Source organism: Notamacropus eugenii, chromosome 1 (genome assembly GCF_028372415.1).
Source record: "Notamacropus eugenii isolate mMacEug1 chromosome 1, mMacEug1.pri_v2, whole genome shotgun sequence".
NCBI lineage: Eukaryota > Metazoa > Chordata > Mammalia > Diprotodontia > Macropodidae > Notamacropus > Notamacropus eugenii.
Genome location: NC_092872.1, coordinates 63,218,325 through 63,241,985, shown reverse-complemented (window position 1 = coordinate 63,241,985; position 23,661 = coordinate 63,218,325). Strand labels below are relative to the sequence as shown.

The 23,661-nt window shown below is 39.7% G+C and overlaps 1 protein-coding gene and 1 long non-coding RNA gene across 2 annotated transcripts in view; one reads left to right on the top strand and one right to left on the bottom strand.

The window, feature by feature from the left end:
* Positions 1–13,559, top strand: part of LOC140501090 (uncharacterized) — a 29,222-nt gene extending 15,663 nt beyond the window's left edge. Inside the window, exons 2-3 of the long non-coding RNA XR_011966065.1 lie at positions 9,970–10,078; positions 12,812–13,559. This is a non-coding gene — a long non-coding RNA (uncharacterized lncRNA). The remainder of the gene's footprint in view (positions 1–9,969; positions 10,079–12,811) is intronic.
* Positions 1–21,995, bottom strand: part of TRIM14 (tripartite motif containing 14) — a 42,197-nt gene extending 20,202 nt beyond the window's left edge. The window contains exons 1-2 of the mRNA XM_072604305.1: positions 21,548–21,995; positions 16,131–16,226 (exon numbers count right to left, since the gene is read on the bottom strand). Coding sequence (XP_072460406.1) covers positions 16,131–16,226; positions 21,548–21,871 — 420 coding nt within the window. The 5' untranslated portion in view covers positions 21,872–21,995. The remainder of the gene's footprint in view (positions 1–16,130; positions 16,227–21,547) is intronic.
* Between the last annotated feature and the right edge of the window lie 1,666 nt (positions 21,996–23,661).

The window sequence follows — 23,661 nt, the reverse complement described above, 5'->3', positions numbered from 1 at the left end:
TCTGTTTTGTGGAGGTGCCCAGACTCGCCTTTACTCCCCCTCTTCTGGTCCTTTTCAGGTAACCTTTTCTTCCCCTTTCTCTCTTTAGTGCATGGTCTTCCCCCATTAGAATATAACCTCCTTGAAGGCAGGGACTATTTTTTCTTTTTCTTTGTATTTGTGTCCTTAGTTCTTAGCACAGTGCCTGGCATATTGTGGTTGTTTAGACATTTCATTTGTGTCTGACTCTTTGTGACCCCATTTGGGGTGTTCTTGGCAAAAATACTGAAGTGGTTTGCCACTTCCTTCTACAGCCCATTTTACAGATGAGGAACTAAAGTACATCATCAACACCAACAGTAGCAGCAGACTCTTTATTCCCCCCTTCTGGTTCTGTTCAGGTTCCTTTTTCCTCTCCTCCTCTCTTTGCATCTTCCTTGTCTTCCCCTTGAGAGAAGGGACCATCTTTCTTTTGCTTGCATTTTTATCCTTAGTATGTAGCACAGTGGCACATAGCAAACCTTTAATAAGTCCTTCCTTCCTTCCTTTCTTCCTTCCGTCCTTCCTTCCTTCCTTCCATCCCTCCATGTCTGCTGCCTACTTTTCTAGTCTTGTTCCTGGACTGCTCAATCCCCAAATCGAGCCAATTTCATCCAAATTTATGCTTCCTTTTTCCTCATGGATTCTCATTGCTTCTCAGCAATCCTTTTATAGTACAGCTATTATTTCCTATCTCCTTTTGCACAGTGACTCTTCCTAAACTTTTAAATTCTCTTCAAATACTCAGTCCCTTCCTCTTCCCTATACCAATAGCTTATTACTTCACTTATGTTTATTACTGAGAAAAATAAAGTCATCTTTTATGAACAATCTAACTATCCCACCTTCAAACCTCAAAACTTCTCAAGGTATTCCTTCCTTTCTTCCTGTATTAGGGTTAAAAAGTGTCTCTATTCCTGCTTAAGGATAACTATTCCACCTGTTCTAATGATTCCATCCCCTTTCACATTCCTCTAGGATTTTGTTCTTTTGGGCATTTCTTAGGAATTCTCAATTTCTCCCTTTCTAGTGACTCTTTCCCCCTCTAGCCCCTCTGTGTTCAAATCTTCTCAGTTCTCTTAGAATATCTTTGGACACTATGAACTTCACAAATATCCACAAATATGAACATTTCCACATATAAAGACCAGAGAAGAGGATTGTATATACAATGGTGTATCTCTATTTCTTACAGCTTTTTAAAGCATATAGTAAAGTTAACACAGTAGGACTCATACTGTCCTGCTTTCTGAGGTCCCCTTTGAACTTCTGCTTTCTTCTGTTCATTTTCAATTGTCACCAGTGACCTCAGAGTTTTCCTATTATTTTTCAACATCATAATCATCCCTCTCTCTCCCTACCAAAAAAGCTGAAAGGCCTTCTTTGTAACAATAAATATAGTAAAGTAAAATGAATTCACACATTGGCCATGTCTAAAAATGTAAGTGTTATTCTCTCCCTATGTCTACCACCTCTCTATCAAGATTTGGGAAACGTTTCCTCATCAGTTTTCTGGACTTGTGATTGATCACTGAATTAATTTGTGTTCTTTTTTTTTTTTGATATAAATTTATTTTCAGTTTTCAACATTCACTTCCACAAAATTTTGAATTTCAAATTTTCTCCCCATCTCCCCCATACCTCCACCCCTGGACAGTGTGTATCCTGATTGCCTTTTTGCCCTTTCCACTAATCTGCCCTCCCTTCTATCATCACCACCCCCATCCCTTTCCTTCTATTTTCCTGTAGGTTCAGATAGATTTCTATATCACATTGCTTATATATCTTATTTCCTCATTGTATGTAAAAACAACCTCTAACGTTCATTTCTAAAGCTTTGAGTTTCACATTCTCTTCCTTTCCCCCTCCCCAGCCATTGAGAAGGCAAGCAATTTGATAAATGTTATACATGTGTGATCATGCCAAACATTTTGACAACAGTGATGTTGTGAAAGACTAAATATATTTTCCTCTATTCTGTCCCACCTTCTATTTATTCAGTTATCTTCTTTGACTTGTTCCTCTACCAAAGCATTTGTTTCTGATTACCCCCTTCCCTTCTATTATCCCCCCTCCTTATCCCCTTACCCCCATGCTTTCCTATAGGGTAAGATAAACTACCATACCCAATTGAGTGTGTATTTTATTCCCTCCTGAAGCCAAATCCGATGAAAGAAAGGTCTACTTATTTCTTCTCACCTTCCCCTTCTTCCCCTCCATTGTAAAAACTCTTTCTTGTCTCTTTTATGTGAGATGATTTACTACATTCTACCTCTCTCTTTCTCTTTTTCCCAGTTCATTTCTTTCAACACTTAATTTTCTTTTTTAGACACAATCCCTTCATATTCAGCTTATCCTGTGCATGCTCTCTCTCATATATATGTATATGTATATATATATGCATAGATATACATACACATACAAATATACATATATTTATATATATACATATATTTATATACATACATATATACACAATCCCTTCAACTAACCTAATACTGAGAAAGGTCTCATGAGTTACAAATATCATCTTTCCATGCAGGAATATAGATAGTTCAACTATAGTAAGTTCCTTAGGATTTCTCTTTCCTGTTAATCTTTTCATTCTTCTCTTGATTGTTATATTTGAAAGTCACATTTTCTATTCAGCTTTGGGCTTTTCAACAAGAATGCTTGGAAGTCCTCTGTTTCACTGAAGTTTCATTTTCCCCCTGAAGTATTATAGTCAGTTTTGCTGGGTAGGTGATTCTTGGTTTTAATCATATCTCCACTGACTTCTGGAATATCATATTCCAAGCCCTTTGATCCCTTAGTGTAGAAGCCGTTAAATCCTGGTATCCTGATTGTATTTCCACAATACTTGAATCATTTCTTTCTGGCTGCTTATAATATTTTCTCTTTGACCTGGGAACTCTGGAATTTGGCTAAAATATTCCTAGGAATTTTCCTTTTGAGATCTCTTTCTGGAGGCAATTTTTCCATTTCTATTTTACCCTCTGGTTCTAGAAAATCAGGGCAGCTTTTCTTGATAATTTCTTGAAAGATGATGTCGAGGCTTTTTATTTTATCATGGCTTTCAGGTAGTCCAAATATTTTTAAATTATTTCTCCTGGATCCATTTCCAGGTCAGTTGTTTTTCCAATGAGATACTTCACATTGTCTGCTATTTTTTCATTCTTTTGGTTTTGCTTTATAATTTCTTGATTTCTCATAAGGTCATTAGCTTCTATTTTGCTCCATTCTAATTTTTCCTTTTTTCCAATTTATTTATTTATTTTTAGTTTTCAACCTTCATTTCCACAAGATTTTGAGTTTCAAATTTTCTCCCCATCTTTCCCCTTTCATACCCCAAAACACCATGCATTCTGATTACCCCTTCCCCCAATCTACCCTCCCTTCTATTGCACCCTCCCTTCCCTTATCCTCATCTTCTCTCTTTTTTTGTAGGGCAAGACAGATTTCTATACCCCATTACGTGTATTTCTTATTTCCCAGTTACATGCAAAAACAATTCTCAACATTCATTCCTAAAACTTAGAGTTCCAACTTCTCTCTCTCCCTCCCCACCCATCCCCACTGAGAAGGCAAACAATTCAATATAGGCTATATATGTTTAGTTTTGCTAAAGACTTCCATAGTAGTCAAGTTGTGAAAGACTAGCTATATTTCCCCCCATTCTATCCTGCCCCCCATTTATTCTATTCTCTCTTTTGACCTTATCCCCCCTCAAAAATGTTTACTTCTAATCACCCCCTCCTCTCATTTGCCCTCCCTTCTATCATCTCCCCACACTCCACTTATGCCCTTCTCCCCTATTTTCCTGCAGTGTAAGATAGATTTTCATACCAAATTGAGTGTGCATGTTATTCCTTCCTTAAGTCAAATGTAACAAGAGTAAGCTTCATTTTTTTCCCTTTCACTTCTCCCTTTTCCCCTCCATTGAAAAAGCTTTTTCTTGCCTTTTTTATGAGAGATAATTTGCCCTCTCTCATTTCTCCCTTTCTCCTCCCATTATATTCCTCTCTCATCCCTTAATTTTATTTTTTTAAATATCATCCCTTCCTATTCAACTCACTCTCTGCCCTCTGTCTACATACACACACACGTGTGTGTGTGTGTGTGTGTGTGTGTGTGTGTACAATCCCTCCAACTAGTCAAATAATGAGAAAAGTTTCAAGAGTTACAAATATTGTCTTTCCATGTAGGAATGTAAACAGTTCAACTTTAGTAAGTCCCTTATGATTTCTCTTTCCTGTTTACCTTTTCATGCTTCTCTTGATTCTTGTGTTTGAAAGTCATATTTTTTATTCAGCTCTACTCTTTTCATCAAGAATGTTTGAAAGTCCTCTATTTCATTGAATGACCATTTTTCCCTTGAAGTATTATACTCAGTTTTGCTGAGTAGGTGGTTCTTGGTTTTAATCCTAGTTCTTTTGACTTCTGGAATATCATATTCCAAGCCCTTCAGTCCCTTAATGTAGAAGCTGCTAGATATTGTGTTATCCTGATTGTATTTCCACAATACCAGAACTGTTTCTTTCTGGCTGCTTGCAATATTTTCTCCTTGACCTGGGAACTCTGGAATTTGGCTACAATATTCCTGAGAGTTTTTCTTTTTGGATGTCTTTCAGGAGGTGATAGGTGAATTCTTTGAACATTTATTTTACCCTCTGGTTCCAAAATATCAGGGCAGTTTTCCTTGATAATTTCATGACAGATGATGTCTAGGCTCTTATTTTGATCATGGCTTTCAGGTAGTTCCATAATTTTTAAATTGTCTTTTGTGGATCTATTTTCCAGGTCAGCTGTTTTTTCCAATGAGATGTTTCACATTGTCTTCTATTTTTTCATTCTTTTGCTTTTGTTTTGTAATTTCTTGGTTTCTCATAAAGTCATTAGCTTCCATATGCTCCATTCTAATTTTTAAAGAACTATTTTCTTCAGTGAGCTTTTTAACCTCTTTTCCATTTGGCTAATTATGCTTTTTAAAGCATTCTCCTCACTGGCTTTTTGGGTCTTTTTTGCCATTTGGGCTAACCTATTTTTAAAGGTGTTAATTTCTTCAGCATTTTTTGGGTTTCCTTTAGGAAGCAGTTGACTCACTTTTCATGATTATTTTGCATTGCTCTCATTTCTCTTCCCAATTTTTCCTCCATCTCTCTTACTTGATTTTCAAAATTCTTTTAAAGCTCTTCTATGGCCTGAGATCATGGCATATTTATTTTGGAGGTTTTGGATGAAGAAGCCTTGACTTTTAGGTCTTCCTCTGATGGTATGCATTGTTCTTCCTCATTCGAAATGATGGGAAAAAAATACCTGCTCACCAAGAAAGTAAACTTCTATTGTCATTCTTTTTCCCTTTTCTGGGCATTTTCCCAGCCAGTTACTTGACTTTTGAGTTCTTTGTCAAGAGAAAGATATACACTGGGGACCTGTAAGTTCTCAGTTCCTCCAAGGTGGTACAATCAAGGGAGAGGAGTTTATTGCTCTCCTGACCTGCACTCTGATCTGAGAGCAACTACAAGCACTCTTTTCTTCCCAGGATCTGCCAGTAGAATTCTCTCTCCAGAGCCTTCACCAACTCCACCATGCCAGCCAGCATTCCTCCTCACCCCAGAGCTGCCACTCAGGGCTGAGATCCAGATCAGCAGCTTAATTCCCCCAGGGTCTTTAGGCCAAGGCTCCAACAATGGAAGTGGCCACTGCCTGGGGCTGGGGCTAGGGTAGGAGGACCTTGCTCCCTTCTTTTTTTTTTTTCAATTGACAAGTATTTATTAAATGATTACTTTGTGCCAGGCACTAATGGGGAAGACATTCTTTTGCCACTTGTCATTTTTCCTAACCAATATTCATCACAAAAATACAAGCACAATGACTTGAAGAAGAATTTTTTAAAAAAGAAAGCTTAAAAATTGACTTATCACGTCCTTGATCAGTTGTATTTTGTTGATTTTCTGTTACACTGAGACATCAGGTAGTGATTGCATAATCATTCCATTTCCCAGAACCCCAAGTTAATATATTACATTGCAATCAGTAAAAGTTGCATCTCATTACTTTAACATGGTTCTGTTCTATAATTCATGTTAATTCATATTTTCATCTGGACCGCATTGTGAGATTTACACCTGGAAATAAGAGGTCATATAGTCCAACCTTCTCATTTTATAGATGAAGAAACTGAGGCCCGAAGTCACACAGGCAGTCAATTGCAGAGCCAGGATTTAAATCCAAGTATTTTTACTCAAAATCCGTGACTGTTTCTACTACAACTCTCAGGGATATCTTCTGAATTTGGCATCCGGTATATCATAGTCAAATGTTATCAAAACTTATTGGGCACACATAATATGTTAAGGACCAAATAGAGAAGACAGCTAGTCTTTAACCTCCAGGAGATTTATCTTTAAAGTAGCATGATGTGTGTGTATGTATGTATGTGTGTATGTGTATATATGTATATGTGTATATACACACATCCACACACATGTATGTATACATGTATATATTTGTATATGTATGTGTGTGCGTGGATATATGTCAAACAGTATATTTATCAAAATGCAACTCTAGCATAAATCTACAATCACCATTTTAGGGTTATTTTTGCATTTTTGTTTCTACCCTTTTGTGGGGAGGAAAATTACTTGGATTACATGTGAGGAAGTAGTTCTCACTTTGACTGTTCAGTAGTGAATTGTAGACAGGTGAGAAGTAGGAAGCTATTTTGATTCAGGCAGATGAGAATGCAAAGTGGCTTATTTTAAGGAGTGGATTAATTGACAAGGAAACACTGAACACAAGTTTCTTCGCTGGACCAAGGTGGCATCATAGAGTTGCCTGGAGCACTGAGAGGTTTAGTCTTTTGCTCAGTCTCTTAAGTCAGTATTTATTCAGAGATGAGACAAACCCAGGTCTTCCCGACTCCATGGTCAGCTATCTACTGTTTGAGGTTCCCGCGCACCAGGGGTCTCTCTCTCTCTTTTTCTAATACTCGTTTTGTTGCTTCCCGCTCCCCCTTGCTCCCTTCTTACCCAGGTAAAAGAGCTTTCTTACTGACCTTTGAAGTTGCCTTTGGCATTTATGGGTTGAGGAATCTGGGAACTGAGAATCTGGGAATCTGAGCTGCTCTGGTGGTGCCTTGAAGGTTGTTTCAGTGCTATCCCTGCCACAGAGCAGCCAAGGCTGGGCTGTCCTCTGCTCCACACCCAGTGCAGTAGATGTTTCCTGTCAGCCTTCCTGGCTGCCTTGGGCTGGAAATCTCTTTCACTCTGTCGTTTTGTGGCTTCTGCTGCTCTAGAATTTGCTTAGAGTCATTTTCTACAGGTATTTTGTGGGCTGTGGTGAGAGACCTTCTAGAGGTGTGTCCTTTACTCTGCCATCTTGGCTCCACCCCCTCAACCTCCTCCATTCTCATTTTTAAAGAATTCTTTTCCTCAGTGAGCTTTGGACCTCTTTTTCCATTTGGGTCATTCTGCTTTTTAAAGAATTCTCCTCATTGGCTTTTTGGACCTCTTTTGCCATTTGGATTAGTCTAATTTTAAAGGTGTTATTTTCTTCAGCATTTTTTTGGTTTTCCTTTAGGAAGCTGTTGACTTGTTTTCATGATTTTCTTTCCTCACTCTCATTTCTCTTCCCAATTTTCCTTCTACTTCTTTGAACTGATTTCCAAAATCCTTTTTGAGCTCTTCCATGGACTGAGACCAATTCATATTTTTTTCTTAGAGGCTTTGGATGTAGGAGCTTTGGCTTTATTGTCTTCTTCTGGATGTATGTTTTGATATTCCTCATCACCAGTGATGTAAGAAAGTACCTCCTCACCAAGAAAGTAAGAATCTATAGTCTGTTTCTTCCTCTCCCCTCCCCCACCCATTTGCTCATTTTTCCAGCCAATTACTTAACTTTTGAGTTTTGTTAAGTGGAGGGCTCCAGAAGCAGCCTCTGCTTCAGGAGTGGCTGCTGCTGCCCTGGGGCTAGGATAGAGGCTGGTCTGGGGCTGGACCATGCTCCTCTCTCAGTCAGGTGACAGACCCTTCCCACTGGCCTTTGAACCTATCTTTAGGGTCTGTGTGTTGAGAAGTCCCAGCCTGGTACAACAGACCCTTCCCATCAAACTTCCAGATTGTCTTGGGTGGAAATTTGCTTCAGTCTGTCATTTTGTGACTTTTGCTGCTCTACAATTTGTTTAGAGTCACTTTTTAGAGGTTTATTGAGGGGTTTTGGGGGAGAGCTCTAGCAGGTCTCTGTTGTATGTTCTTAAGATTTTCAAAGTTGTTTTCCTATACAATATTATAATAACTGAATAAATTGTCCTACTGTTTCTACTCATTTAACTATACATTAGTTCACACTAACCTTCCCAAGTTTCTCTAACTCTGTCTCTTTGGTCATCTTACAGTACAACAGTATTCCATTATAACCATGTATTGCTAATTTGCCCAGCCATTCCTTATTTGATGGGTACACATTTTTTCCCTAGTTCTTTGCTATAATAAAAGTGCTACTACAAATTCTTCTTATTTCTAAGAACAACTTCATTAATGCATCTTATCCACTGAGCTAACTATAGCCTCTCTCATTGCCAAATAGCTTTAAAAAGTAACCTACAGCTGGTGTCTCTGTAGCTTAGCTCCTTCTTACTTTTTCAACCCTTGCAATCTGGCTTCCCTTTGTTAAAACTGCTCCCTCACAATTCAGCGATGAGCTCTTTATTATAAAATCCTTTGGCTTTTTCTTAGATTTACCCTTCTTAATTTTCTTGCAGCATCTGACCTTCTACCTATCCCCTTTACACCCATACTTTTCATTCCCTTGGCTTCTGTATTCCCTTTGCTCCTCTGAAGCCTCTCAGACCATGCCTTCTCTGTTTCTTTCACTGGTTCTTTTAGTTTATGTCTGTAATTCCACTGGTGTAGGGAACTCCCTGGAAGGATCTTCTCTGTACCTAATGCAGATTGGCAGCTGTTCTGCAATTTAGTTTTAGAGTTGCCTATGAGCAACAGTGAGAAATAAAGTGGCTTGTCCAGGTTCAGAGGTAAGACTTGAATCCAGGTCTTTCTGACTCTGAGATAAGTTTTCTATTCACTAAGACATGCTGCCATTTTGCTGGCTCACATCCTTCCAAAATTCTTCCACAAAGGATGACCTCATCAATGTAAAAAGTGGGTGAGTAGGGAGGCTCCCTCTGATTCTTTTTTTAGACATTACGTATATAAAAGCCTAAAGTACACAGGCTCTCCATCTATTGACCATAGCTCTCACAAGATGATGTTAACCTACGTTGGTCATATATCTCTTGGATGAGATTCTTTACATTTTTTCTTACATCTAAGTCATCATTGACTTATTGACTTATTTATTATGCAACTTATTTATATGTCAACCACATGTCTCTTAGCTGTCCTAAATGTGATCTACCATTACTTGTTTATGCTGGGAAAATTAGTCTCTTTAGCCCCTATTACTCTGTAGCATTATTTAACCTTTTCACATTATTTAACCTCTGGAGCATTTTCTGTTGCCTTTAAGAACTTCTTATGCTCTAATATGCATTATGTTTAATTGCATAAGCTTATCCCACTTAATTGCAAGTTTACTGAAATCAGGAAGTACCTCTTATTCACCTTTGTATTGTTTCCTCCTCTATACCCACCCTGTCCTTCTCCATGTCCCTAGCTCTTATCAGTAGTTACCATGATGCATAGTGCATACTAAGTACTTAATATGTGTTTGTCAAATGAATAGATGAATGGCTTGTCTTCTTTCTCTAACTAGACTATGAACTTTCTAGAAGATAAGGACTGTATTTTTTTCATTTCTTGTGTACATCTCTTCAGCATCAACTTTGGTGCTATGACTCAAAAAATTCTTATTGAATAAATGAATACATGAATGAATGAATAATAGAAAAAAGTTTTAACATCTGTACTCGTTTGCCTTGGGATTGCCCAGATCCATTCCTAGGGAAGAGGGCTCGCTAGTGGAAGAGATTCAATTGTTGGTGATTCTTACAAAGAAAGAAGTCCTCTCTGATAGAAATCTATCTTCCAATTCACAAACAGTAAGTAGACATTCCCTCCCATACACACCATGAAAAGGAGGTCATCAAAACCAAGCTAATTGTTGTATAGCCTAGTCCCTTGCCCTATTGAATCCTCTCCTATATTCCTCTGTGTGCTTGGAAATGTTCCTTTTTTTTTTCTCTTTTCTCGTGTTGTATTTAAGGTCAAGTTGAATAAAAAGTTTAAAAAGAGAAAGACATGAACAAGAATCACATAGGATAAGATGATATGGTTGGATTATTATTGGCATTAGTGAGGAAGCATCCACAACTATGAGATCATAGATTCATGAAAGGATCAGATTTAGAATTCAGTTCAACATTCTATTTTGTGCATATCTTTTTGGACCCTACCTGTCATCTATCATTTCAGTCTTCTAGTTTCATTTCATCATACACTGGACAGGCATATCATGATATAGGGCAAGGGACTGATTCTGTGATTCCACTGGTTTGGGGGAACCCCCAGGAGAGAAAAACCTCTAATCTTAGAGAGTTGCCTTGAACACTGAGAGCTTGGATAGCTCTTTTGGGTCACAGAGACAATACATGTCAAAAGTCGGACTTGAGCCCAGGTACTTCTGGCCTTAAAGCCAGTTCTCTGTCCATAGTCAATAATAAGTATCAGAGGTGGGATCTGAATGTAGGCCTCTGGAGTCAGTGCTTTTTCCATTGAATGATTAGTAGTAGACAAATTTATGCATATCACTTCTGATTATTATTTATCTCAGTTACTAATAGAAATGTTAAAGAGAACAGAGTAGAGGCCACAGTCTTAAAGTCATTGTTAAAAACTTTTGTAGAGGTTTAAATTAATTCATTAATCAATATCCTTTGCATATAGCCATTCTACAAGCTATGAATCCACCCAGCTATAAGCTCATACAGCCCACACTTCTCTGGCTTTTCCATAACGATATTATAATAGACTATCAAATTCCTTTAAAAGAAAATCCATGTAAAAGCACATCTAAGTCATTTCATTGATTGGTAGTACTTCATCAAAAAAAACCCTTGAAAGTTTGGTACTCATTATTCTTTATGAATCCATGCTTGTATCCTGTCCCTGCTATCCCCCCTTCATGTCAGGAATGGTTATGGGGCTGGCCAGTTACCCGAGTTACCCTCCACCAGGGCTTAGTTAAGTCTACAATCTGTTCTTGCTGTGGGACAATGAAAGCAGGAGACTTATCAAGCCCTGGAGCCTTAAGGCCACAGAAACAATCCAAAGGTCAGAGAAACTCTGGCAGAGGCGAGGAGAAAGTTTATTCACAAAGTAGCAAGGCCAGGAGCTAATTCTGTCATAGTTAACAAGGAGATAAGCAGAGCAGGTTCAAAAGGCCAGAGGAGAAGTGAGGCTGGTGACCTGCACAGCCCTCACTCACTCAAAACAAAGTCAAGTGCAAGTCATGTCATTATTTCCCAGATGGCATGGTCTTCTTCGGCAACGAAGGACGAACATGAACACACACACACACACACACACACACACACACACACACACACACACACACTGATTTCAATAGCCTTTGACTTGATCCTTTTTACAGCTTGGGCAGCTCTAGTCACCTTTTTAAGCTACCACGTAGTATGCTGACCATATGGTCCTGCCTTCCATCACTTGCCTGATGAGTAACATCTATCAATGGAGGTAAAAGGAGAGCTGGCTTCTAGGGGGTCACTGTTTATAAGAGTTTACAAACTATCCACTTGATTACAGAACTTTACCAAGAATTGACATCAAGCTCAATGATCTGTGGAACTGACCTTCATTTCCTTTTGAAAACTGAGACTTCTATTCAACTCTAGTGGTTGTAATACGATTCATGTTCTCTCAGTTATTGACTCAAAATCCCACCCACAAATGTTTCTTGAACCTTGCGATGAGAGTAGTGTAGTGTGGTGGAAAAAGTATTGGATTTGGAATCAGAGCACCTAAATGTGATCCATCTCTGCCATTTACAACCGATGTAAGCTTGGGCAAATTACTTATCCTTTCTGGACTTCAATTTCCTCATCTGTAAAATCAGAAGGTTATGACTTCAAGTTCCTTCCTGCTCTTAATCTGTTATTGTAATCTATAGCTCACTTCTCAAGCACTGGGCTTATATGGATTGGATTAAACTCCTGGAGCCTTCACAAAACATTCTATTTGATTTGTGCCCCACACCTGGGGTCTCCTTTACAAACATCAGAATTTGGCTTATTTTGCTCTCACCCAGGAAACATTAGAATATACTTTGTTTCTAGATCTCTAGAGAAAAGATTATAGGGTCCCTATCTTTTATAGAAGTGCAGCATCTGACAATAATTCATGTGAAGGATGGGCTTTATTTAAGTGGATGTATAGTTATATATCTATAGCTGTATGTAACTGGATGTATAGTTACATATCTGTATAGATATCTATTTATATATGATATCTATCTATCTAAAACATAAAATACATACAAATAAATCTGTGAATAATTAAAACAACCTGATTTCCTTCTCCAGTTGGAACTCTTTTTTTCCCAAGGATCCGTATGTTCCCATAGACTTATAGTAGTGTACTAAGGTTGAGGACACTTCTCTCAAAATGGAAAAAGCACTGAGGGTAAAGGGAGAGGCACAGAACTGACCCCTTATCACTTAGACCTGCGAAGTCTACTTAACTCACGATATTAGTAAAGGGTAGATTTTCTCCTCCATATCATGGGTCTGTTTGTCATTGCTCTTTCCTCTTTGTTCTAGAGCTCCTCCATTTGGTCCAGAAATTTGGCAACATCCTTGAATTTCTCCTCTTTCACACCTGAGCCTTGGTTCAAGAATTCTGCATTGTTGTGAACAGATACAAACATTGTGAAGAACAACTTGGATCTATGCCCAAAAGACTATAAACCCTTTGGCCCAGCAACACTGCTATTAGGTCTGTATCCCAAAGAGATCAAAGAAAAGGACTCATATGGGCAAAAATAGTTTTGGCAGCTCTTTTTATATTGATAAAGAATTGGAAATGAGGGGATGCCCATCAACTGGGGAATAGCTGAACAAGTTGTGGTATGTGATTGTGATGGAATACTATTGTGCAGAAAAAAAAAATGACAAAAGGGATGGTTTCTGAAAAACCTGGGAAGATTTATATGAGCTGATGCAAAGTGAAGTGAACAGAATGGGGAGAACATTGTACACAGTAATTGCGATATTATAGTGATAATCAACTGGGAAAGACTTATCTACTCTGTTCAGAACAATGATCCATGATAATTCCACAGGACTAATAATGAAAAATGTTCTCCACCTACACAGAGGGAACTGATGAACTCTAAGTACAGACTGAATCATATTTTTTTGATTTTTTTCTTTTTTTTCAATATGGCTAATGTGAAAATGTGCTTTTCATGACTTTGTGTGTATAATGGGAATCATACTTCTTGCCTTCTCAGTGGCTGGGGGATGGGGTGGAGGGAAAAAGAGAATTTGGAAGTGAAAATAAAAATTGGAAAAAAAAATTTTTGCATTGTTCAGGAACTTCTTTTCTCTCTAGAAAGCCTTGCTCAGGGGCTTGGGGTTGTTCAGAAACTCCTTTATGTCCACAAAGCTTTAATCAAGTAATTTCTCTCTCTGTTTTTTAGTTTCCATAATTCTCTCTATCAGCTGTCATCTCTGAGGTTACATGTTTTTCTTCTCTCATTCCCTCCCATTCCTCCTCTCCTGGATTCATATTTTTTTCTCCTTTTTTCAGACCAGTTTCTAGAGAGGCCTTAGAGAAGTACGGGCTTTCTCACTGGTGAACTGAGTCCAAATCTATTATGTGTGAGAGTCTCTACCCTGTCTGCATTGGTCAGCTGTGGTTCTCTTTGTCTCTGACTCATTGATCAGTTTGTTAATTGTTTTTTTTTTGTTTTCTTTTTTTAAAAATTATTGTATGGAATGGCTCTCTGGGAGGGGTGAGTGGGAAAGACACAAGGGAAAATTTAGGTAATATAAAAAGAAAAACAGTAGTAATTTTAAAAACTTGCCCCTCCTCACCCATATTCCTGTAGCATCTTTCTAATTCACTAGGTTTGAAATCTGAGTCATCTTTCATTCTTTCCTTTTCTTCAACTCCCCTCTCCCCAAAATTAGGCATCATAAATCCCTTTCTATCTTTTGCATCTCTCTCATGCCTTGCCAAAGGCCTGATCTAGGCCCTTCTCACCTCTCACCCAGCCTATATTGTAATAGCCTATTTATTTTGATGTATATATGAGAAATACTTCATTTGTGAATGCTTAGAATTTCATTTTCTTCTTCCAAGTCAAATGTTATCTTAGACGCTCACAAATTGTTAGACCTGGAAAGAACTTTGGAGATCAGGAATCACAGATCTGGAGTCAGAAAGAACCTCAGAGGCCATCCAGTCTAATCCCCTCATTTTACAATGAGAAACCTCAGGTCTAGAGTATCTTGCATTAGTAAAAACAGGTTGGAAATCACTAGACCAATGCAATCACAGGTTCAGACCCACCGGCCCACTCATTTACTATCTCTCTCTCTCTCTTTCTTTCTCTCTAACACACACACGTGTATATATATCTATATATTTACATATATATCTCCCTATGGAAATGTCAGCTGATGTCACTTCCTCATTAAAGATCTTCAACAGCTGCTGTTGAGTCATTTCAATCATGTCTGACTCTTCAAGACCTCATTTTTGGGTTTTCATGGCAAAGATACTAATGGCAAAGGTTTGCCATTTCCTCCTCCAGCTCATTTTACAGATGAAGACAACTGAGGCAAACAGGGTTAAGTCCCTGCCCAGGGTCATGCAGCTAGGAAGTGTCTGAGGTAGGATTTGAACTCAGGAAGATGAGTCTTCATGATTCCAAACCTAGTGCTCTCTATATACTGAACTACCTAGCTGCCTTTCAATAGTTTCTTACTGTCTACCAGATAAAATTAAAATTCCTTAAACAGGCATTGAAAGCCCTTTTGAATAATAAACATGCTTGACATTTATATCATTCTCTAATGTTCACAATGTACTTTATACACCTAATTTGAGCCTCATAAGAACACTCTGGGATAGGCGCTAGGCAACCTGCCTATTGGGCAGCTAGTACGTACAGAAGACAGGTTTGGATCACTGCTTTTCCTGACTCCATTATTCCTGCCCTCTACCTTATGAACTTTCACAATGATTCTAATTACTTTTCCATTTTTATTTCCTACTCGGCTCCTTCAGTACCATATATCACAGCTAAAAGGAATCACCATGTTGCCTCTCTTCTTGGAATGTTATCCCCAATCCCCTGCCTTCCTTCTGCCAAAGCTTCTTATACTGGTCCATGACATACCACAGATTGCAAAATTTTCTAAAGATCAAGATATGAACAGAGACTAGATCAGTGATTTATGTAGTATGGGAAACTCCTGGGTGAGGAAAGTCCCTTTACCAATTCCGGCTGGCATCTTCTCTGCTAGTTTCTCATAAAGAAATGCCTAATGCAATGAGGGTTTAAGTAATTTACCCAAGATCACACCAGTGTATGTTAGGGGTAGGACCTGAATCAGGATCTTCCTGGCTCCCAGGCTAGGTCTCCATCCATGCAGCTTCTCTTTTGATATAATAAAATATATAACTAAGTATATCCAAGATACAGGATACAATTAAGTATTTAGGAATTCATAAGACACATGAAGGTCTTGTAGTACGTACATCAGGTCCTCATTATGAACATTAATTATCACTGCACCATGGTAATACAAGTTTCCACCATGGTGGATATGTTTCCATATGTTATTTACTTATGCTTCCTGACTTCCATCTGGTGAGCTTCAAGGAGATAAGATTCTATGCAAACATACATTTGAACAGGGGTGGAATGGTTGACAACATTGAATTTTTGACAATATTGTTTTTTCTCCTTGGTGGCAACCATTAGCACCAGATCTGTTTTAGACAAACTGATGCCTAAACGGAACCATATTTCTAGCCTAGACTAGAAGATCTTTCTTTAAGATAAGCCCTGTGGTTGCTGCCTTGAAACATCTGTACAACAGTCAGTAAAAAAGGGTTTCCTCTTACCTCAAGATCACTGGCAGCCTTATTTACTTTGTTGATGTTGCCAGCTTCTTGTTTCTTCTTCAGAGCTAGGTGCTTCATACACTTTTGGATGTCTTTCTGTGGAAGATGTTTGAGAAAAAACCACATTAGCACTACTGAAACTTCAGAACTCTTCTCCCCTCTTATCAAAGATTGCTTCTTGAGTGACAGTTTATGATCACCTCTGCTGTTCCATCATAGGATTACAGATTTAGAGGTAGAAGAGACCTTGGAAGCCACTGAGCCTAATCCTCTCACGGTACACGTGAGCAGATGGAAGCACGGAGAGCTTGAATAACTTGCCTGCGGTCACACAGCTAGTAAATATCTGAGGGAGATGCTGAACTTAGGTCTTCCTGATTCCAAGTCCTGTACTCTGACTCACTGCTTAAAGCAGAGATGGGAAATCTGTGACCTTGAGGATACATGAGGCTCTCTAGGTCCTCAAGTGCAGCCCTTTGAATTCAAAGTTCACAGAACAAATCCCCTTATTAAAAGGATTTGTTCTGTAAAACCTGGACTCAGTCAAAAGGCCGTACCCAAGGACCTAAAAGGCCACATGTGGCCTGGAGGCTGCAGGCTCCCCACCCCTGGCTAAAGTTTTAGTGAAGACTCTGATTGTGTCTCTTCCAGATGACTTTGGCCTTTTCTGTGATTATCCTTCCCCACAGATTCATCCTTCTTATCCTTTAGGCCCATTCTCCCGGCCCACTATTCTCTTAATTTGGGCAAACTATCTTAGCCCAATTTTTTTACCACATCATCATCTCTCTTTCTCTCTCTCTCTCTCTCTCTCTCTCTCTCTTTCTCTCTCTCTCTTCTAACTTCTCTCTCCCCCTCCCCCAGCCCCAGCTTCCAGACCAGTCTTCCCTGCCTGGTTCCCTACTTTCTTCTCTGTCAAATCAAAACAAAGTAGACACTATTATCCAGTTCTATTATGCACAATTTTGTACTTTTTTTTACACATTCCCACCCCTCCACTTTCCTATTGCTAGGACTCTCATTCCAGTTATGATATATAATCTCCTTCTTCAACGTCCTAAACTTCCATCTTCTCTATAAAACCCTTTGTTCTTATTTAAAGGGGAGCAATATGATGGATGATCCCCCAATTACCTTCATAATTGCTATAATTCACATCCCCACTTAGGATTTAGGAGAAATCCTGTAGCCCAGAAAGACAATACTGGCCACTGTAAAATAGCAGCTGCCACACATAGAGAACAGTAGTCAGTATCAATTTCTGGTACACAGACAAGTGGCCACTACCCATCCATGCACAATACAGGGAAAAGTCACTGCCACCACTCCACAGCCAGCCTCCTCTGCCTGTCCCCCAGAAATTTTCTTTCTATTCCTCACATGAGTTGAGATACCTGAGATCATCATTATTATAAATTTCTAGACGAAAGGCAGCAATTTGCAAGCAAAGAATTTTGGAGACGTATAGAAGGAATCGTTCGCCTTCTGTATAGTGTGAAAGGTGAACTTTGAACTATACATTTGTTAGTTCACATACCTAAGGTCTGTGATATGCACTGCATCATAATACTTGCTAACATTTATACGGTGCGTTGCATGTATGGTCTCAATGTTCTCATCACAACTCTGTGAGGTGTCGGAGGAAATACAGGTGTTGCTATCTCCAATTTTATAAACTGGAGACACTTCTTGGATAGGTTTAATATTGCAAATTAAGCTGTAATACTACAATGGATCTGAAGGATCCTTTGATGTGAGCATTCCTTCTATTGGTGCAGACTGCAAACCATTCAGGCTTTCTCATGACGTGCTTCTTGTCCATGTTCCCCCTTTGTTCCTCTCTGTTTTTGAGGACTTCCTTCAGGTTATTTTAGATTTCATAAATACCGCAAGACCATAGATTTCAAGCTAGAAGAGACATTCGAGGTCATCTAGTCTCATTCCCTCATTATACAAAGCAGGAAAGTTAGGCCCAGAATGGTTAAGTAAATTGTCTGACGATACACAGGAAGTAGGTGGCAGAGCTGGGGTTTGAAACCAGATCCTCTTACTCCAAACACAGGATTCTTTCTGCTAGACCACAACACTCCACCTGTCTAGTTGTTTCTCCCTCACTTTCGCTATGTACTACTTCCCTGCTCCTTTTCTGTCTTTCATTTCCTCAATAATATCACTTCATCTAATTCTTACATGTTGGAAATATGCTATAGCCAACTTGTGTTCACCACAAACCTCTCTGGCACCCTCAACCCCACGTGTTCACAGTGTACACTGCACTGGGAACTGTGGAGACCACAAAGAAATATAAGGCACAGTATTTACTCTCCATCCCGAGCAACTAACAATCTAGTTAGGAAGGCAAAATTACTGTACATGAAAAAGCACAATAAAAGCCCACTGAAGGCAAACTGTTTCATTTTTATCTTTATATACCCTGTGCCTGGGGGAACTAGGTGGTGCAGCGCAGAGAGAGCTGGGCTTGGAGTCAGGAAGACTCATCTTCCTGAGTTCAAATCTGGCCTCAGACACTTACTAGCCATGTGACCTTGTGCATGTTATTTAACCTTGTTTGCTTCAGTTTCCTCATCTATAAAATGAACTGGAGAAGGAAATGACAAACCACGCCAAGAAAACCCCAAATGGGATCTGAAGAGTTGGACATGACTGAAAAAATGACTGAACAACTGAACCCTGTGCCTAGCACAATACAGACTTAATAAGTATTCGTTGAGCCATTCCCCAATTGATAAATGGTCAAAGGACATGAACAGGAAGTTTTCAGAGAAAAAAAATTAAAGCTATCTATAGTCATATGAAAAAATACTCTTAGTCACTATTGATTAGAGATGAGATGAGAGATGCAAATCAAAACAACTCTGAGGTACCACATCACATCTATCAGATTGGCTAACATGACCAAATGGGAAAATGACAAATGTTGGAGAAGATCTGGGAGAGTTAGAACGCTAATTCATTGTTGGTGGAGTTGTGAGCTGATCCAACTATGCTGGAGAGCAATTTGGAACTATACCCAAAGGGCTATAAAAATGTGCATACCCTTTGACCCAGCAATATCCCTTCTCCCAAAGAGATCATAAAAAATGGGAAAAGGACCCACATGTACAAAAATATTTATAGCAGCTCTTTTTGTGGTGATCAAAAACTGGAAATCGAGGGAATGCCCATCAATTGAGGAATGGCTGAACAAATTGTGGTATATGAATGTAATGGAATACTACTGTGTGAAATGATGAACAGGTGACTTCAGAAAAACCCAGAAAGACTTACTTGAACAGAACCAGGAGAACATTATACACAGTAACAGTCACAGTATGTAAGAACTCTTTCTGACAGACTTAGCCCTTAACAGCAATGCAAGGATCTAAAACATTTCCAAAAGACTCATGATGCAAAATGCCATCCACATCCAGAGAAAGAACTATGGAGCAGACTATTTTCTCTTTTCTTATGTATTGTTTTGTTTTTCTCATGGTTTCTCCCATTTAGTTTAATTCTTCTATGAAATATGACTAATGTGAAAGTGTGTTTAATAGGAATGTATGTGTAGAGTCCATATAAGATTGCGTACCATCTTGGGGAGGGAGGGAGAAAATTTGGAACTTATGAAAGTGATTTTTGAAAATCGAAAACAAATAAATTAATAAATTTGGGAAAAAATAAGTATTTGTTGAATCAAACTGAATTATGAAGTAATAACTAGGTCTAGAAGAACTATATCCCAGTCTACTGAATTGCTGAGTCAGTGCCTGTGATCTCTGAAAATCTTTGGAGCAAAGGAGAGATGGGATAGAATTAAAAAAGGGACAACTCTGTTCAGATCTCCTCTCACTCCCTCTCCCCCAAGAGAAGAGTCAGTAAACCCTAGGCCAGTGAGTTTGATTTCCATTCCTTACAATCAATCAATCATTCAGCATTTATTAGGAACTTCTTAGGTGCTGGCAACATAACGTATTTTTAATAATGCATTACTAAAGGAGTGGCTAGTGACAATCGAGAAAAGAAAGTAGCCATACTACTTTCGCGATAGGGATGCAACAGTAGAAAGCAGATGGATTTGGTGTGACTCGGGACAAATCATTCTCCCTTCTTTACTTATCCTTGGTTTCCTCATCTGTAAAATGAGGATACTGGAGAGATCTTCTAGAAACCAAGTGCTAGTCACACAACGGAGATTCAGAAATAGGACAGAAATCATTGGGGGAGGAGAGGGCTAAGTCATTGCCCAGTGATACGTAGAGGCTTTAAGACTTGGGCAGAGCTTTGAAGGATAGCTAGATAACATTTTACTCAGTGAGGTTGGATGTAGCAAATTAGCTTTGTAGCAAACAAAAGGTAAGAGGAGGGGAAATGTTACTACTCCCTCCTTGTTCCACCAAAAAAAAAAAAAAAAGGTAACATCGCTTGAAAATCTCTTCAATGCCCTAAAATATAAATACCATTTAGACAAGGTGATGATGTACCCTGCCACAGGTAGGTTTAGTTGGTGTCATGTCCTGGCAACCTTACAAAGATTGGGAAATAATAAGAGTTGCTTCACATACCCAACTGTTTCTACTCCTATTTCCATGACTTTTTTTTTTGTATATACTGCCCTCTATTTCTTGGAATGTTTTCCCCCTCCTCATCTCTACTTTCTGGAATCCAAATTTCTTGCCCTTCCACTCCCAGGTCATGTGCCACTTCTTACCTATGGAGTAGGGTTCATCCTGATCTCCACAGTTGTAGTACTCACTTCCCCAGACTTCTTTGGGTTTAATTTATTATATACATTTTGTATTTACTTATCCCTCCCTTTCTCTTCCCCTTCTGCCCTCACTCTAAAATGTATGCCCTTTGAAGGCAAGTACTGTTTCCTTCATTTATTTTTTGTCTTTCTAGATGCACTAGGCACTTAAGTGCCTGTTGAAATGAATTAAGTTCACACTTACTAAGCACTTGAAGGTTTACAAAGGACCTCTCTCTCCCAAACAGGCATGGAGTGTAAGTATGATCATCCCCATTTCACAGAGGAGGGGAAACTGAGACTCATGGAGGGTTAAGTGACTTGACCAAGATCACACAGCTACTAAGTATCAGAGTCTGCATTCAAACCCTAGTTTTCTGCCTTCAAAACCAGCAGGGACACTGCCGGGGAGTTTTCCCATCATATAGAATGACCAGTTTCCCACTAGCTTCAGTTTCTCACCCAAAAGAAATACGCTTGGCAGGAGGACCATCTGGAGCTATCTAAAAAGGGCGGGGGTGGGGGGTGGGATATAAAGGGAAGGGGGGGGGGTTCCTTCCATTCCCAGACTTGTAATTGGAAGAAAGGAGAGGACTCAGGAGTGACTGGGACGTCGCTGTCTAGCACCGTCCGACCTTCTCTGCCCCTGCGGGCCCCCTCCAGCCCGGCTCACCTGCTTGAAGCCCACCTCCTCGTGGACAAAGCGCACGGGATGGCCCCGGTGCGAACCCACCAGCGGACACAGGGCGCACACGCAGAGTCTGCAGCGGCTGCAGAACAGCTCCGCGGCCCGGCTGCGGTGCTCCGGACACAGCCAAGTGGGCGTCGGCTCGGGCCCCGCGCGGCCCCGGGCCTCCTCCGCGCCTTCGGGCCCCCCGCCCCGGCTCCCGGGCTCTCCCTGCGCCCCAGCATGGGCGGCATTCCGCACTTCCCCAGCCTCGATGTGCCAGGGCACCGGGTCAGGAGCAGCTGCTGCCCAAGGACCAGCCGCAGCCATTTGGTCTGGGGAGGAGCGGAAGGAGGAAACGAAACTTGTGCATCTGCAAAGCCTGGTGTATCGGAGCAAAGGGCGGAGGAGAGGGGCAGGAACCGGGCCGCGGAACTTGGAAGGCTGCTCAGCCTTCAAACTTTCCTCCCCTCCCGACCCCCTCCTCCCTCCCTCCCCTCTCTTCCCCTCTCTGCTCCCCTATCTTCCCCTCCCCTCCCCTCCCTTCTCTTCTCTCTCCTTCCCTTCCCTCCCCTATCCTTTTTTCTCCTTCCTCCCTTTCTTTCTTTCTTCCTTCCTTTCATCCCACTTTCTTTCTTTTGAATTTTAATAGTGTTTTCCCAATTTTTTAATTTTCATCTTTTAAAAATTTGAGTTCTGAATTCTGTCCCACCCTTCCTCCTCTGTCATTGAGAAAACAAGCAGTTTGATAAAGGTTATACAGGTGCAGTCATGCAAAACATTTCCTTATTACTCATGTTATGAAAGAAAACAGGCCAAAAAAAATCCCACAAGAAAAATAAAATAAAAAAAAAACCCTGTATGTTTTCATCTGCATTCAGACTCCCCTCAGTTCTTTCTCTGGAGGTGGGTAGTATTTTCCATCATAGGTCCCTGAGAATTGTCTTGGATCTTTACATTGCTGAGAATAGTTGTCATTCACAGTCGATCATCCTATGACATTGCTGTTACTGTGTACAATGTTCTCCAAGTTCTACTCACTTCTCTTTGTATCATTTCATGTAAGTCTGTCCAGGTTTTTCTGAGAGCGTTCTGCTCGTAATTCTTATAACACGATAATATTCCGTCACAACCATATATCACAACTTGTTCAGCCATTCCCCAGTTGATAGACATACCCTCAGTTTCCAATGCTTTGCCATCACAAAAAGTAGGCTATGCTTTCTACTTATAAGTCTATGAAGACTCATTAGTATAGCTCAGGTAGATAGATGGGAGGAAGCCATATCCCAAATCTATGTGGCTTGGAGTCTCGCTATCCAAGTCCAATTCAGTTGAATAAATATTCATTTAGCATCTATTCTGGGTAAAGAAAATGATGCTGTCTTAGGTGCTGTCAATTCTGAAAATAAATGATCAAAAAGTCACGATATTATGAAGCTGCTGCCAACTCATGTATATATGTATGTATACACACACATACCTATACTAGAGAGCTCACACAGGTTATCACAACCACAATTAATTCTGAAAATATTAAAGAGTCCACACAGACCACAATCACAGTTAGCTATAAGAAACCAAATAAAATAAAAACAAAACTAAAGAGCTAACAGTGGTCATAAGCAAAAAGCTTTCTTTATTCCATTGGAGGAGGGAAACTAGACACATGTGCTGGGATCTCCTCTCTAGGAGATTCACTTTAATGTGGGCAAATCTCTCTCTCTCTCTGTATATATACATGTGTGTGTATGTATGTATGTATGTATGTATAGCAATGTTTAGTAAGTGAACTGTTGCTTTGACAGTGAGGGATAACAGCAACAATGAGACACATTTGATTCATAGCCAGGTTTCATGACCAGAACATGGGTCCTGCAGGTGCTTTTCGAAGCTCAGGACCACCTGGTGCTAGTGGGAAATAGTTATGGGATTTTGCTGTGGCTGAGTTCATCTAGAGAGTGCCAAGGATTGTTGTTTTGCCAAGCTAAGGGCACAGCTTTCTTGCTGGGCTTTAGTTTTGGAAAATGGGGTATCTCCTAATAGTAAAAAGAGAGAGGTGATCTTGGCATGGGATGGTGTTGAGGACAGGAAGATGGAAAAAGACAATTTTCCTTGTT